We start from the raw sequence: 15,619 nt of genomic DNA on the forward strand, positions 1-15,619 counted from the left end.
TTTCTTCCTTTGACCGCGAGCTGCGTGGGAATGAACCATCCGTGAGTAAATGTGGAAATGTCTGGAGTTATACTTGATGTGGACATGTCCTGTCTCTGGCAATCAGTCTGTGAGCAGGACTTTTATGGACTTTATTTAAACACAGTTGTGAGAGAATTTAAGAGCGAGGAGCTGCAGCTGCAGTCAGCATTTTTTGTTTTGTTTTCTGTGCTCTTTTTGAGCGTGTAGTTTTTACTGCATTGTGTACACGGTATAAAAACAATCCTGCGTGATTTATACTTCGGGAACAATAGAACACAGCAGGAATCATAAATCGGTTAACATTGTATTGTGAGGGTGTGGCTCCAGTCACGTTGACTACTGTCGCGTTGCTCTTACTTACGTTGAAACCACTTTATTTCTACGTCCTGTGCTCGACGCAGAAAAGATTAATCATGTTTAATTGTTGGCGTTCGATTCACTTCGTCCTTTGCGTCCCTCGCACTATTCTGTTGTCATGACGCTGTACGATGCAACTCGAAGTGGGCCCGGTGTGAAAGGGGCTTAAGATTGTTGGAAGGGGAAGATCGGGTCAACAATCAGCATAATTATCTTACCGTGTGAACCACACATAAGATGTATTTGCAAGGAGAATGGCCCAAAATAACACCTGAAACACTTCATTGCTTGTATTCTCAATTCCAAAACATCTTTTAAGTGTCATGTGAAGGAATGACAACTTTACAAAGTGATAAATTCTTTAGCATTCCAACTTTATTTTGGACTGTGTTGTAGGATTAAATGGATGTATGTTAATAACTGAAAAGAAGTTGACTAGAAAAAAAACAAACAGAAAATGTCCTGGATTCATATGGTCTCTACAATGAAATAAAAAATTATAGTAAATGTAAGAATCACTTTTTTCCCTCTTTCTCTGTACTGTCCCAACCTTTTCTGATTTGGTGTTGTAAATGGCAGTACATTTCATGACTGAAGACCAGACAAGAACTGAAACAAAGCATTCATTTTACAGTAATGTTACAAACTGTGAAAAATGACTACTTTCACTTTATATATTGAGTGGAGGAGGCACTGATTCACTTTGCATTATTTGCACAAGCAATGTTAGTGCGACTTTGAATCATTTGATTTTGAAGATCCCAATTTTTCTGACCTCAAATTCTTACTTTATAAACCTATTTTGGTTTTTGTAAGACATTATTTATATGAATACAAGTTACACACTGTATAAAAGTACCTGTTTTATGTTTTAACTTCCCTATTCTTAAAAGCTAAGAGTGAGAAGTGAAAGAGTGCACGCTTTTCTGAGCCCAGATAACCAGCTGCTGATAGGTGCAGTGGATTGAGAGGAAGACAAGTTTGAAAAGATGATGCGTTTTTGTAACTGTCACAGCTGTCACAGCTTGACGATTTAGGCAGCGTATGATGACAGTCCCGTTTCCACCAACTGGTTTGGGTCGGTACTACACGGTGTAGTGTGGGTCGGAACAGTTAAGTTTGGTTTGCATTTCTACCACTGGCGGAACCCTTTTGTTTGGCAGGTGGAACACTTAAATATTGACTAGCACATCACCGAGCATGTATATACTGTTGTGCAGCATCTCCGCTCTACATGGAGGCAAAACAGAGTAATTTAGCATGATTTTATTTTTGTCTTGGTGGATCATGAGATTTGTTTTCATCATGTGCAAAATGCTGAAGAATTAACTGATGGCTGTGGTAAACGTTGACATGAATGAATTGCTCTGACTCTTTCAGTGCACCAATGTCGCTGTCTGATTGGTTTCCCCCGTATGACACCGGCATCCTCAGGCTGAGAAACGCACTTGGAGTAGAAAAACCACAGAGCAACTTGCTTTAAAATGCTACGTTTCCAGCCGCAACAAGGAACTAAAATCAGGTTGCTTTATGTGGATATGTTTTCATCAGGCTGTGTTGATGAATCATGCGGAAAGAACAGTTTGAGACTTTATATTTACTCGGCGTGTGAAAGGTAAGATTAAGACATTATATTTACTCCGTATGTGAATGGTTTTAATATTTGAAATGTTCTGTTTGCATGAGCACTGCAGCTTTCAGCCAATCAATGCACAGTATTAATGGATGTATTTTGACTTATGAGTAACTTACAAGAAACGTGTGTCAACAACTGCATAAACCCCTGGTCCCATCGAATAATGAATGATGAATAATGACCCACATATCATGGGTTTTTTTTTGGTAGGAGTCCAGTTACTCAACAAACGTGGGGGAATAGTGGCTAGCGAGGCTCATCTCTGAGCGTGCTGCTAATTTCAAGAAGTTCAAAATTTAGCAACAATGGCGTGGGGCAGTTTGTATACGGGGTACTACGAGGATGTTAGAGGCATGTTTGTGGTGAGGACAGCGCTGTTAAAAGCCCATTTTCCAAGCACCTGGTGGCTATGAGGACAGGCTATTTTGGCTCTGCCCTCTGGCGCACTTCATCATGACAATCCCATCTGCTTTGTGCATTGGACGCTGTATATAAAATAATTATTTTATAGCTAATTAACCATTTTTTGTCAGAGTTTTGCAGTTGAAAACACCTCTAATTGCTTCTGGAATCACAGAGTACTGTTTTATCTGGACTCCCCCCCCCCCCCCTTTATTTCATGTGCTGCATGAGATGGAGAATGTATTTGGAACACTCTAAAAGGTAATTATTTGTAATGTTTATATTGTAATAGCTTGGTAAAACAGTTGCATGTTCATTCCTTCTTTATAAGCAGCTATAAAAGTATGTTTGTGATAGATTTAACATCTTGTTATAATGGATCAGATGAGCTCTGCTGTGTGTGCACTGGCGCAATGACTCGCACTCAAGACAAACATTTACACAGAACACCAGTGCGCAAAAGAGCGATTTTGCAGACCATAACGGATGAACACAAAGTAAAAAGTTGGATCACCAGTGGCAAAATGAAGATGAGGATTTACACAGAACGCGAGTGCGCAAAAGAGCGATTTTGCAGAAAATAAGGGACGAACATTATAACATTATATTGGATCATTATTCGAATAATGATCCAATTTCTGACAAATCCATATGTGGCTCATTATTCATGGCTTTATTATTTGGTGGCACAAAGGCTTAACTTACCTACAACTTATGTCCCGCATGTGCGGGACACATGAGTCATATGTTGGCATATGTCGAACATATTGTGCATGCCCAAAATTTTTTGAGGTACTCTGCGTATTAGGACGTACGAGTATATTGGCATGCTTCAATGTGCACTTAACTTATATTAGACATACGCCAGCATTTTTAATATGGTCGGCACATGCTGGCTAATTCATCAAGGTGTGACAGGGTTTGGACAGTGACAATTTTTTATTTATTTATTTTTTTTTATTTTGTGCTTTTACACTATTACAGTGTCATTTAATGAAATGATCAAGATTTACTTTATGTATACTGGAGATTAACAAATTGTGAATAATTTTTTTTGTTTATCTCAAACTCATTATAAGTTTGTGTGTTAAGACAAATAATCACTTTACTGGCCATATTTCTTTAGAGATGTCAGAGTACTGCTGGACTTCCTTTAGATCAATCTATCCAGCATCCATCGATCATGACTGACATGAGTAAATATATCCCCGTTATTTTTCCAAACTGATTGAGCAGCACCTCTTGTGGTTGTACAGGCCAATATGAGCCTAGATCAATCATTAAGAAGTATAAATTGTATCATACGGTTATTCTGTCCGGAGTAGGATGTACTGAAAATCTGAGTAACTAGTGAAAGAAAACACACCCATGACATTTCTGAAGGGGGTTATAGGGTTTTGTGGTTTAGGAACTGCATCCTGCAACATTTGCCTGTTGCATCACTAGTCAAAGCTTCATGGTGGCGCGAAACAGAAAATGTGCCTTCTGGCAAACTGTAGCTGAAATTTCATGTCTTGTTTCTAAGAAAATCCTTCCCTGGTGCTGCTTCACTGTGAGGCTAGATTATTACTCCGTTCAGTTGGCTTATATACACATACTCGCATGTTACCCATGGGGATCCACAGGCTCTAGATTGGGTAGTGTTTATAAAATACGTCGCTGACATTTTTGTGGTAACAAATTAAGCAACGTTTGTGTGAGTTGGAATGGCATGTGAGTCCAGAATGTTTTTAGAACCTTAGACCTCAGCAATTTTTAGAAGAACCCGACCCTTTTATTTCCTGTTAATTATGTCATTTTTATGTTAATTTACTGTCTTAATGTATTTATAAATAGTTTTGGTTCTTGTCATATACACTGTTATTTTATTTCTACTTCTATTTTGTCATTTGATTTTTAAATGGACCACAATGGAAATAAGTGTTTTCACTTTCTTGTGTCATCCATGTATTTTTAACATTTTTACAATTACATTATGTACTTACATTGAACTTAAAATCACTCACCACACTCATACTTTTAATATAAAGATGACTTACTGCTCCCTACTGGAATGGCATGAGTCCAGAAAGTAGTTAGCTGCACGCACGCACACACAGCTGCTGTAAGTAGGTGGTTTTAATGACAGTGGCTGAAGACATTAAAACCACTAAACATTTCATTTATGGTACCAACATGAAACTTGAGTCATTTATGGTAATAGCAACATAAGACTTATCTAAATTGACAAAACCGATTGAGCTACAAAAACACAATAAATCAATAACACTAACAACACGTTTAAACTAACATAAACCACAATAACAAAATCTCAAAACCCCAAGGTACCATTGTGCATTGCAGCACAGCACCCATTGTTTATCGGTTAGCTGAAATTGCTAATTTTTCCAAAACCATTTGTCCTCTCAACTTTCCATTTTCACAGCATTCGTCCATGACCCAAAATACATAAGCATGGCAAATGTTAGCGCTCCACGATTTTTGCGTGATCGAAGCTATACACGCTCGCGCGCAGACACACAGAGGCCACTTGGCTATTATAATATAGATATTTTGCGTGATCGAAGCTATACACACTCGCGCACAGACACACAGAGGCCACTTGGATATTATAATATAGATATTTTGTTATTATTTTTTTTTATTGAGAATAGCCATGCTATTGTCAATGTTTGTGATATCAACTTGTGATGTGGTGACTATTTTATGACAGGCCTTCCTGAACACCTAATTTTGTTGTGCATCTGTCATTTCAAAACAGAAACACTCCCATACCATCATAGTGATACTTTCTTTGGGGTTAAATTGCCCATTTTTGCTTCTGACTCATTGAAGGCCATTTTTCCACACCACAAGTATGTTTCTCTGGTTTCATGTGTTTCTGGCCATATACACAGGTGCTTCATGCCATTTCTGAATGGTGAGTCTGACTGTCACACAAGGAGGACAGCATAAATTTGTAAAACCATAAACATGAGAGTTTAAGCCTTCCAACTCATGCACTGCAAAATGTATTAAGTGTATCATAACTAGCTGTCTTTATTTCATACTCACATTGGTTCAGTATGTAATGTTGATTTAAAACCAACTAGTTGTTCAGCCCAAGTCCCAGCTGCTCCTTGTCATGCTTTTGATGGACCTCCTACTGATTACCTGCAAAATGGAAGGCAGAGAAGAAAAAAAATTCCCATGAATCAGCTCACCAAATAAGATAAATGAGGACATGTGAATATGATTCAGTATATTCTGGTTTGACTATAAGTATTATGTGATTGACTCAGTCAATCTTGAGACAAATTATGGACAGCTACATTATTAATCAGTTAATCTTTCAAGAACAAAATCAGAGAAACCAGTGATTGTTTAAAATGAAATCAGTTAGGCAAAAGTTGCCTATCTGTGAAACCAATTGAATATTGTTACATGTTGGGCAAGTAATGGGATTCTGAAATATCTCTTAATGATCTGAGAAAAATACAATTTTTTAAAAGTATCGGTTGTTATATAAAAGTAATAATACCCCTTATTGCTGACGCTCTTCCCTTCCTGCCTCCCTCTCTCTGACTGGATGAGAAAGGTAGAGAGGATGAGTAACCCTGCATAAATGATCAATGTTGTCAGATGCCTCGTCACTAGTCCCTCCCATCTCCCTTCCTCTCAGCAGCATTGAAGGAGTCATCTGTTTCTCACTTCTCATCTCTCACACATTTGACTGAGAAAGTACACGTTTGTGCTGTCAATCTTCCTCCAGCTCTGTAAATCCTCAGCCTTGATATCCTGGAACGCTCTATTAAGGCTGTATTCATACTTATTCTCTTCTCCAGCTCCAGATTTTGTCGCAGCTGTCTGTAGTGAGGTGTTGTGGCTTTAGTTGTTGGCCATGGTGGCGCAGGGAGAATCGACAGTGGTCATTGAAAACCACTTGGCTAAAAACTGGCAGCAACTGGGTGGACTAGGAGAGCCGTGTCTGTCGTCTCTGTCCCTGGTGACTAAATATTTCTGTCTGTTATGCTGGACTCCTAGGGAGAAGAGCATGGTTGAAGAGGAGATCAAGGAGAAAGAGGAGGCCATCAGACAGCGCAGCACTGAAGTACAGGTAAGGTCTCACTCTCTGTGTTTTGAGTACATTCAGCAAAAGATGTTGGTATGGCAGAATCGGTAATAGGGAGGTGTGCAGCTCCTGAATAGAAAGTGCTCATCCATTTTATTATTTTGCTGTTGGTGGTTTGTTTTGTTCCTTTCCCAGTGCATGCCATAGAACGTTTGTTTGAAAATACAGATGTGCCTCTGAAGACACACAGAATATGATGTGTCAGTGGCCTTGGTGTCCACTGAAATCAAACATCCATTCTCCACAAAAGGACTGGAACGTACACTCAGCGTTTATGCCTTTGCTCACTGTTCAGCACAAGATGATCAATAATCTGTTGAGGAAGCAGCAGACAGCAAAGCTTTCTCAGAAGCACAATTAAAGATTATTAGACAAGGTAGGCGTGTCTGGTCTGCCTGATCTGAGCCAGAGACCGGCTCTATTTTGCAGTCTGAACTTTTAAAGGGCCACACTGTCAGTTATTCTGCACATGGCATTGCTCACCTGGTAGAACAAGGCTGAATCTTATTGGCTCGTTTAGTTTTATTCCCCCGCTCTCCTGAAGGGAACATTAAAATGGGTTGTGTCTGTCTATGCATCCATCAGACTACCCTGTCGCTTGAGATGTGATGTTATCGAAGTATCGCTGTCATAGCAGACCCGCAGGCTCTCTGGGCTATATTATTGGACAGATTCGCATATGAGCGATTTGTGACCATATTTAAAAGCAGTTCAAGGTCAAAAACCTTGTCACCGAGATAACTCGTGAATGCTTCCAGGTATGGCTTTCATAATGGATATATGCTCTCTGAGGTGAGTCTTCCCATGTGCACTCTGTGTCCTTGTGACCCGAGTAAAAGTAGGTCACAGACAAAACTTTGTCACCGCCATAACTCGTAAACACGCACGCATACACACACACACACACATTACATTGAGACAGTTTAATTGTATGTACAGTGTATAGTGAGGAAAATAAGTATTTGAACACCCTGTGGTTTTGCAAGTTCTCCCACTTAGAAATCATGGAGGGGTCTGAAATTTTCATCTTAGGTGCATGTCTACTGTGAGAGACATAATCTTAAAAAAAATCTGAAAATCACAATGTATGATTTTTTTTTTTTAATAATTTATTTGTATATTACTGCTGCAAATAAGTATTTGAACACCTGTGAAAATCAATGTTAATATTTGGTACAGTAGCCTTTGTTTACAATTACAGAGGTCAAATGTTTCCTGTAGTTTTTCACCAGGTTTGCACACACTGCAACAGGGATTTTGGTCCACTCCTCCATACAGATCTTCTCCAGATCTTTCAGCTTTGGAGTTTCAGCTCCCTCCAAAGATTTTCTATTGAGGTCAGGTCTGGAGACTGTCCAGGCCACTCCAGGACCTTGAAATGCTTCTTACGGAGCCCCTCCTTCGTTGCCCTGGCTGTGTGTTTGGGGTCATTGTCATGCTGGAAGACCCAGCCATGACCCATCTTCAATGCTCTTACTGAGGGAAGGAGGTTGTTTGCCAAAATCTCGCAATACATGACCTCATCCATCCTCCCTTCAATACGGTGCAGTCGTCCTGTCCCCTTTGCAGACGAGCACCCCCAGAGTATGATGTTTCCACCCCCATGCTTCACGGTTGGGATGGTTTTCTTGAGATTGTTCTCATCCTCTAAACATGGTAAGTGGAGTTGATTCCAAAAAGCTCTGTTCTCGTCTCATCTGACCACATGACCTTCTCCCATGCCTCCTCTGGATCATCCAGATGGTCACTGGTGAACTTCAAACGGGCCTGGACATGTGCTGGCTTGAGCAGGGGGACCTTGCTGCCCTGCAGGATTTTAAACCATGGCAGCATCATGTGTTACTAATGTAATCTTTGTGAATGTGGTCCCAGCTCTCTTCAGGTTATTGACTAGGTCCTCCTGTGTAGTTCTGAACTTTCTCAGAATCATCCTTACCTCACAAAGTGAGATCTTGCATGGAATCCCAGACTGAGGGAGATTGACAGTCATCTTGTGTTTCTTCCACTTTCTAATAAATAATCATAACAGTTGTTGTCTTCTACCAAGCTGCTTACCTGTTGTCCTGTAGTCCATCCCAGCCTTGTGCAGGTCTACAGTTTTGTCCCTGGTGTCCTTAGACAACTCTTTGGTCTTGGCTATGGTGGACAGGTTGAAGTGTGATTGATTGTGTTTACAGGTGTCTTTTATAGACCCCCCCATGATTTCTAAATGGGAGAACTTGCAAAACCGCAGGGTGTTGAAATACTTATTTTCCTCACTGTATATGCTTTCCTACTCTTATGTATCAATAACACTTTAACACAGACAAGGCATGGGGCACAAATTTATGCCATCTCTTACTGCCCCACCAACACCTGACTAGCTGAATGTATCCGTCATACTTAGTCAAGAGGTAGCTGATCAACAGACACATCTGATTTCTTTCAGTGTGTGTTTTTAAAGCGAGGGAAGTACTAAGTAGGCACTTTATGGTCTCCAGAATTGAGAACCACCGATGTTTTCACTGGAAATTATTTTTATCCACATAATGGGTGTATTGTGCTGCTTTTTGTTTTTTTTTGTTGTTGTTGTTGTTTTCTTTTTTAACAGCTTCTTTGGAAAGAGTGAATTGGATTCTATGACATGTGACATATGTTACCCTGTAACGTGATAACCAAGCATGACAGATGGGGCAAACTATTCCTTTTTAAAATGCTATTAACTCAACCAATAATTTTCACCATTGTTTTACCAAAATTAGAGCTCACGTTTTACCCTTGTACAAACTGAAATTAACCTTTGTCACCATTTTTGTTGTTTTTACCCCATAATTACCCATAAATAATTAGTCTATATTATATATATATATATATATATATATATATATATATATACACTCAACAAAAATATAAACGCAACACTTTTGGTTTTGCTCCCATTTTGTATGAGATGAACTCAAAGATCTAAAACTTTTTCCACATACACAGTATCACCATTTCCCTCAAATATTGTTCACAAACCAGTCTAAATCTGTGATAGTGAGCACTTCTCCTTTGCTGAGATAATCCATCCCACCTCACAGGTGTGCCATATCAAGATGCTGATTAGACACCATGATTAGTGCACAGGTGTGCCTTAGACTGCCCACAATAAAAGGCCACTCTGAAAGGTGCAGTTTTGTTTTATTGGGGGGGGATACCAATCAGTATCTGGTGTGACCACCATTTGCCTCATGCAGTGCAACACATCTCCTTCACATCATCCGTGAAGAGAACACCTCTCCAACGTGCCAAATGCCAGCGAATGTGAGCATTTGCCCACTCAAGTCGGTTACGATGACAAACTGGAGTCAGGTCGAGACCCCGATGAGGACGACGAGCATGCAGATGAGCTTCCCTGAGATGGTTTCTGACAGTTTGTGCAGAAATTCTTTGGTTATGCTAACCGATTGTTTCAGCAGCTGTCCGAGTGGCTGGTCTCAGACGATCTTGGAGGTGAACATGCTGGATGTGGAGGTCCTGGGCTGGTGTGGTTACACGTGGTCTGCGGTTGTGAGGCTGGTTGGATGTACTGCCATATTCTCTGAAACGACTTTGGAGACGGCTTATGGTAGAGACATGAACATTCAATACACGAGCAACAGCTCTGGTTGACATTCCTGCTGTCAGCATGCCAATTGCACGCTCCCTCAAATCTTGCGACATCTGTGGCATTGTGCTGTGTGATAAAACTGCACCTTTCAGAGTGGCCTTTTATTGTGGGCAGTCTAAGGCACACCTGTGCACTAATCATGGTGTCTAATCAGCATCTTGATATGGCACACCTGTGAGGTGGGATGGATTATCTCAGCAAAGGAGAAGTGCTCACTGACACAGATTTAGACTGGTTTGTGAACAATATTTGAGAGAAATGGTGATATTGTGTATGTGGAAAAAGATTTAGATCTTTGAGTTCATCTCATACAAAATGGGAGCAAAACCAAAAGTGTTGCGTTTGGAATCTTTATGATCAGACAAATATGGAATACTTCTCAAAACAATTGGAGCATTTTTAAATTTTGACCCCTGAGTGATTTTTTTTTTAAATTTTTTTATTGACCCCTGTAGCTCATTAGAGGTCATCTCCAGGATGTCTCCATATCTGAAAATAAACATTCATTAATCTAGAATATCCATCCATCCATCCATTTTCTTCCGCTTTATCCGGAGTCGGGTCACGGGGGCAGCAGCTCAAGCAAAGCCGCCCAGACCTCCCGATCCACACACACCTCCTCCAGCTCCTCCGGGGGAACCCCAAGGCGTTCCCAAGCCAGCCGAGAGATGTAGTCCCTCCAGCGTGTCCTGGGTCTTCCCCGGGGCCTCCTCCCAGTGGGACGTGCCCGGAACACCTCTCCAGCGAGGCGTCCAGGGGGCATCCGGAAAAGATGCCCGAGCCACCTCAACTGACTCCTTTCGACGTGTAGGAGCAGCGGCTCGACTCCGAGCTCCTCACGAGTGACCGAGCTCCTCACCCTATCTCTAAGGGAGCGCCCAGCCACCCTGCGGAGGAAACTCAGCTCGGCCGCTTGTACTCGCGATCTCATTCTTTCGGTCATGAGCCAAATCTCATGACCATAGGTGAGGATCGGAACGTAGATCGATCGGTAAATGGAGAGCTTTGCTCCCCTACTCAGCTCTCTCTTCACCACGACGGTCCGATACAGCGACCGCATCACTGCAGATGCTGCACTGATCCGTCTATCGATCTCACGCTCCATCCGTCCCTCACTCGTGAACAAGACCCCGAGATACTTAAACTCCTCCACTTGAGGCAAGGACACTCCACCGACCTGAAGAGGGCAAAGCACCTTTCTCCGGTCGAGAACCATGGCCTCGGATTTGGAGGTGCTGATTTTCATCCCGGACGCTTCACACTCGGCTGCAAACCGCCCCAGTGCACGCTGAAGGTCCTGATTTGACGAGGCCAACAGAACCACATCGTCCGCAAACAGCAGAGATGATATTCTGTGGTTCCCAAACCAAACCCCCTCTACACCCTGGCTGCGCCTATAAATTCTGTCCATAAAAATAATGAACAGAACCGGTGACAAAAGGCAGCCCTGGCGGAGGCCAACGTGCACTGGAAACAGGTTTGACTTACTACCGGCAATGCGAACCAAGCTCCTGCTGTGGTCGTACAGGGACCGGATAGCCCTTAGCAAAGGACCCCGTACTCCCGGAGCACTCCCCACAGGGTGCGCCGAGGGACACGGTCGAATGCCTTCCCCAGATCCACAAAACACATGTGGACTGGTTGAGCAAACTCCCATGAACCCTCGAGCACCCGATGGAGCGTGTAGAGCTGGTCCAGTGTGCCGCGACCAGGACGAAAACCACACTGCTCCTCCTGAATCCGCGGTTCGACCATCGGTCGAATTCTCCTCTCCAGTACTCTGGAATAGACCTTACCGGGGAGGCTGAGGAGTGTGATTCCCTTATAGTTGGAACACACCCTGCGGTCCCCCTTCTTAAACAGAGGGACCACCACCCCGGTCTGCCAATCCAGAGGCACTGTCCCCGATCGCCACGCGATGTTGCAGAGGCATGTCAGCAAAGACAGCCCCACAACATCCAGAGACTTAAGGTACTCAGGATGGATTTCATCCACCCCAGGAGCCTTGCCACCGAGGAGCTTTCTAACCACCTCGGTGACTTCGGCCTGGGTAATGGATGAGTCCGCCTCCGAGTCCCCAGTCTCTGCTTCCTCTTCGGAAGACGTGATGATGTGATTGAGGAGATCCTCGAAGTACTCCTTCCACCGCCCGACAACATCCCCAGCCAGGGTCAACAGCTCCCCACCCGCACCGTAAACAGTGCTGGTGGAGAGCTGCTTCCGCCTCCTGAGGCGTCGAACGGTTTGCCAGAATCTCTTCGAGGCCGACCGATAGTCCTCCTCCATAGCCTCCCCGAACTCCTCCCAGACCCGTGTTTTTGCCTCTGCGACCGCACGGGCTGCGGTACGCTTGGCCTGCCGGTACCTGTCAGCTGCCTCAAGGGTCCCACCTACCAACAAAGATAAGTAGGACTCCTTCTTCAGCTTGATGGCATCCCTTACTTCCAGTGTCCACCACCGGGTTCGGGGATTGCCGCCGCGACAGGCACCAGAGACCTTGCGACCACAGCTACGCGCAGCCGCATCGACAATGGAGGTGGAGAACATGGTCCACTCGGACTCCATGTCTCCAACCTCCCCCGGGATCTGGGAGAAGCTCTCCCGGATGTGGGAGTTGAAGACCTCGCTGACAGAGGGTTCCGCCAGTCGTTCCCAGCAGACCCTCACGATACGTTTGGGCCTGCCAGGTCTTTCCGGCTTCCTACCCTCCCAGCGGATCCAGCTCACCACCAGGTGGTGATCAGTCGACAGCTCTGCCCCTTTCGTCACTCGAGTGTCCGAGACACGTGGCCGAAGGTCAGATGATACGACTATAAAGTCGATGATCGACCTCCGGCTCAGGGTGTCCTGGTGCCACGTGCACTTATGGACACCCTTGTGCTCGAACATGGTGTTCATGATGGACAAACTGTGACTAGCACAGAAGTCCAACAACTGAACACCACTCGGGTTCAGATCGGGGAGGCCGTGCTTCCCGATCACCCCCCTCCAGGTCTCACTGTCGTCGCCCACGTGGGCGTTGAAATCCCCCAGGAGAACAATGGAGTCCCCAGTCGGAGCGCTGTCTAGTACCCCTCCCAGGGACTCCAGGAAGGTCGGGTACTCTGCACTGCTGCTCGGCCCGTAGGCCGAGACAATGGTGAGAGACCTGTCCCCGACCCGAAGGCGCAGGGACGCGACCCTCTCGTTCACCGGCGTGAACTCCAACACTTGGCGACTGAGCTGGGGAGCAATAAGCAATGCGACGGCAGCTCTCTGCCTCTCCCCGTGGGCGACGCCAGGAAAATGAAGTGTCCAGCCCCTCTCCAGGAGTTGGGTACCAGAGCCCAAGCTGTGCGTGGAGGTGAGTCCGACTATCTCTAGTTGGTATCTCTCAACCTCCCGCACAAGCTTGTGTGAGAATCTAGAGTAAGTGTGCCAAATTCTGTGCTTTTATTACAAAATGCACAATTGTTATGGAAATTTTAGCTAAGCTGCAGCACTATATTCATGTTTTGTGACTTGCGTTTTGCGAGACCTGCGTTCACACTTTGTAGGATATTTTATTCATGGTTTGCAGCAAAATTATTAACGGTTCACAGATATTCACGGATTGTGTAAATTTTCATTAATGGTTTGTGGATAATTCATGACTTGCAGCAGATTCACGTTTTGCTGTCAACAGTTGCTCACTGGAAATTATTTTATCCACATAATGGGTATATTGTGCTTTTTTAAAACAGCTTCTTTGTGACGAGAGTGAAACTTGTCTGGCTGTTTCTTTGTTTTTTGTTTTTTTTCCCCCAGCTGCCCAGTTTTGATCAACTTCTTAGAAGGGTTGCCAACCATCACAGCTAGTAAACACTTTTATCTTAATAGTAATAAAACATGGGCATCTTAACGTGAAAGCATTTCCTATTCTCTGTTGGCAAAGGACACAGATACATTTGTTTGTCCCCTTCTTTCTGCTTTGGCTTTATGTTGAAAGGACTTGCAGGATGAGGTGGCAAAGGAGAGTGAGGCACTACAAGGGCTTCAAGCTCAACGACAGAGGGTCCAGCAGGCCTTGGAGGAACTGGACCAACAGAAGGGCACACTGGAGCAACAGCTGGCTCATATTCGTCAGCAGACCAGTCAGGAGACACAACTGGTATGCCTGGTAGAATATTTTGTTCATTAACGTTTAATGTCGATATAGCCAAATCCAGCTGTGACTGATCATTGGCAGAACTCATGTAATTAAAATATTTCAGATAAATGAATATTTTGTTCATTGTTAACGTTTAATGTCGATATAGCCAAATCCAGCTGTGACTGGTCACTGGCAGAACTCATGTAATTAAAATATTTCAGCTAAATGACTTCCTTTGTCATATACAAGGTTGGATAGGATTACTTTGAAAGAATACATGTGGATTACATGTATGTACGTACATACATTTGGATTACTTGTAATCTGATTACTTTTGGATTACATTTCAAAGTAATCCTACCCAACCCTGGTCATATATCAGTTTGTTCACAATTATTGCTGTTGTTTCAGATCTCCTCACTACAGTCAGAACATGAAGAGCAGGAACAGAGGATATGTCAGTATGAGGAGGAGCTGGTTCAGGCACGAGAAGAACTCCTCGCGCTGCAGGAGGAGAGCAGGAGGTTGCAGGAGAAGGTTCAGGCCGCTCAGGAACAGCTTACACCCCTGCAGGAGACTGTGCGTGACTCCTTCACACAGGTGGCACAGGTGTGTGTGTTAGCCCATTTTTTATGAAATGGCCTTACTTTGCAGAGTTTTAGAAGTATGTCAGTGCTACTCTCACTGTCTCAATCTTGTTGTTGTTGTTCATCATCATCATCATCTTCCTACTTTTCCATTCCATACTGCTCCCTTTTAGGTTCAGCAGAAAGTCAATGACCTTCAAGTGGAGGAGAGGTCAGTGACTGCTCAGCTGAGCTGGAAGAGAGCACTAGAGGACAGCTCTCCTGTTATGGTGAATGGATCATTGGTGCCCACGCCAGAGCTTCAACAGGGGGACCTCTTCCAGCAGGACCTCTTCCAGCAGGAGCATCCAAAAGAACTGAAGGAGGAAGAACCAGCTGCTTTCTGCAGTCTACAGATAGAACACTTAAATCAAAGAGAGAAAGGAATGAATAATGGCGATGAAGAGGAGGAAGAAAGTCCAAAGACACCAGAGGAGGAGAAGTCAAAACCCAGCGCTCTGGAAGATCTCTATTCTAGTCTAGCTTCTTGTGACATATACAACAGCCTGCCCACTTTGACCAAGCCACAGAACATTGTTATTCAGGTAATGATTTCTTTTATCATGTCATTATGGAGTGTTGGGAGTAGGATTTTGAAGGGGGGGATGAATTTACTACATTTTGGAATAATGCTGTAACAAAACAAAATGTGGCAAAACTGAAGTGATGTGAATACTTTCTGGATGCACTGTATGTTCATTGTGCATGTTAGGACAGTTTTGTT

The 15,619-nt window shown here is 43.6% G+C and overlaps 1 protein-coding gene across 5 annotated transcripts in view; it reads left to right on the forward strand.

Annotated features, from left to right (window-relative positions):
- eps15 (epidermal growth factor receptor pathway substrate 15) overlaps window positions 1-15,619 on the forward strand; it is a 119,052-nt gene that overhangs the window by 54,322 nt on the left and 49,111 nt on the right. For 3 of the 5 annotated variants that reach the window (XM_034179702.1, XM_034179703.1, XM_034179706.1), the window contains exons 13-16: window positions 6,440-6,512; window positions 14,126-14,287; window positions 14,681-14,878; window positions 15,030-15,440. In XM_034179702.1, the coding sequence (XP_034035593.1) occupies window positions 6,440-6,512; window positions 14,126-14,287; window positions 14,681-14,878; window positions 15,030-15,440 (844 nt within the window). The remainder of the gene's footprint in view (window positions 1-6,439; window positions 6,513-14,125; window positions 14,288-14,680; window positions 14,879-15,029; window positions 15,441-15,619) is intronic. The other 2 variants (XM_034179704.1, XM_034179705.1) reach the window with 2 other exon arrangements.

Source organism: Thalassophryne amazonica, chromosome 10, assembly GCF_902500255.1.
Source record: "Thalassophryne amazonica chromosome 10, fThaAma1.1, whole genome shotgun sequence".
Classification (NCBI taxonomy): domain Eukaryota; kingdom Metazoa; phylum Chordata; class Actinopteri; order Batrachoidiformes; family Batrachoididae; genus Thalassophryne; species Thalassophryne amazonica.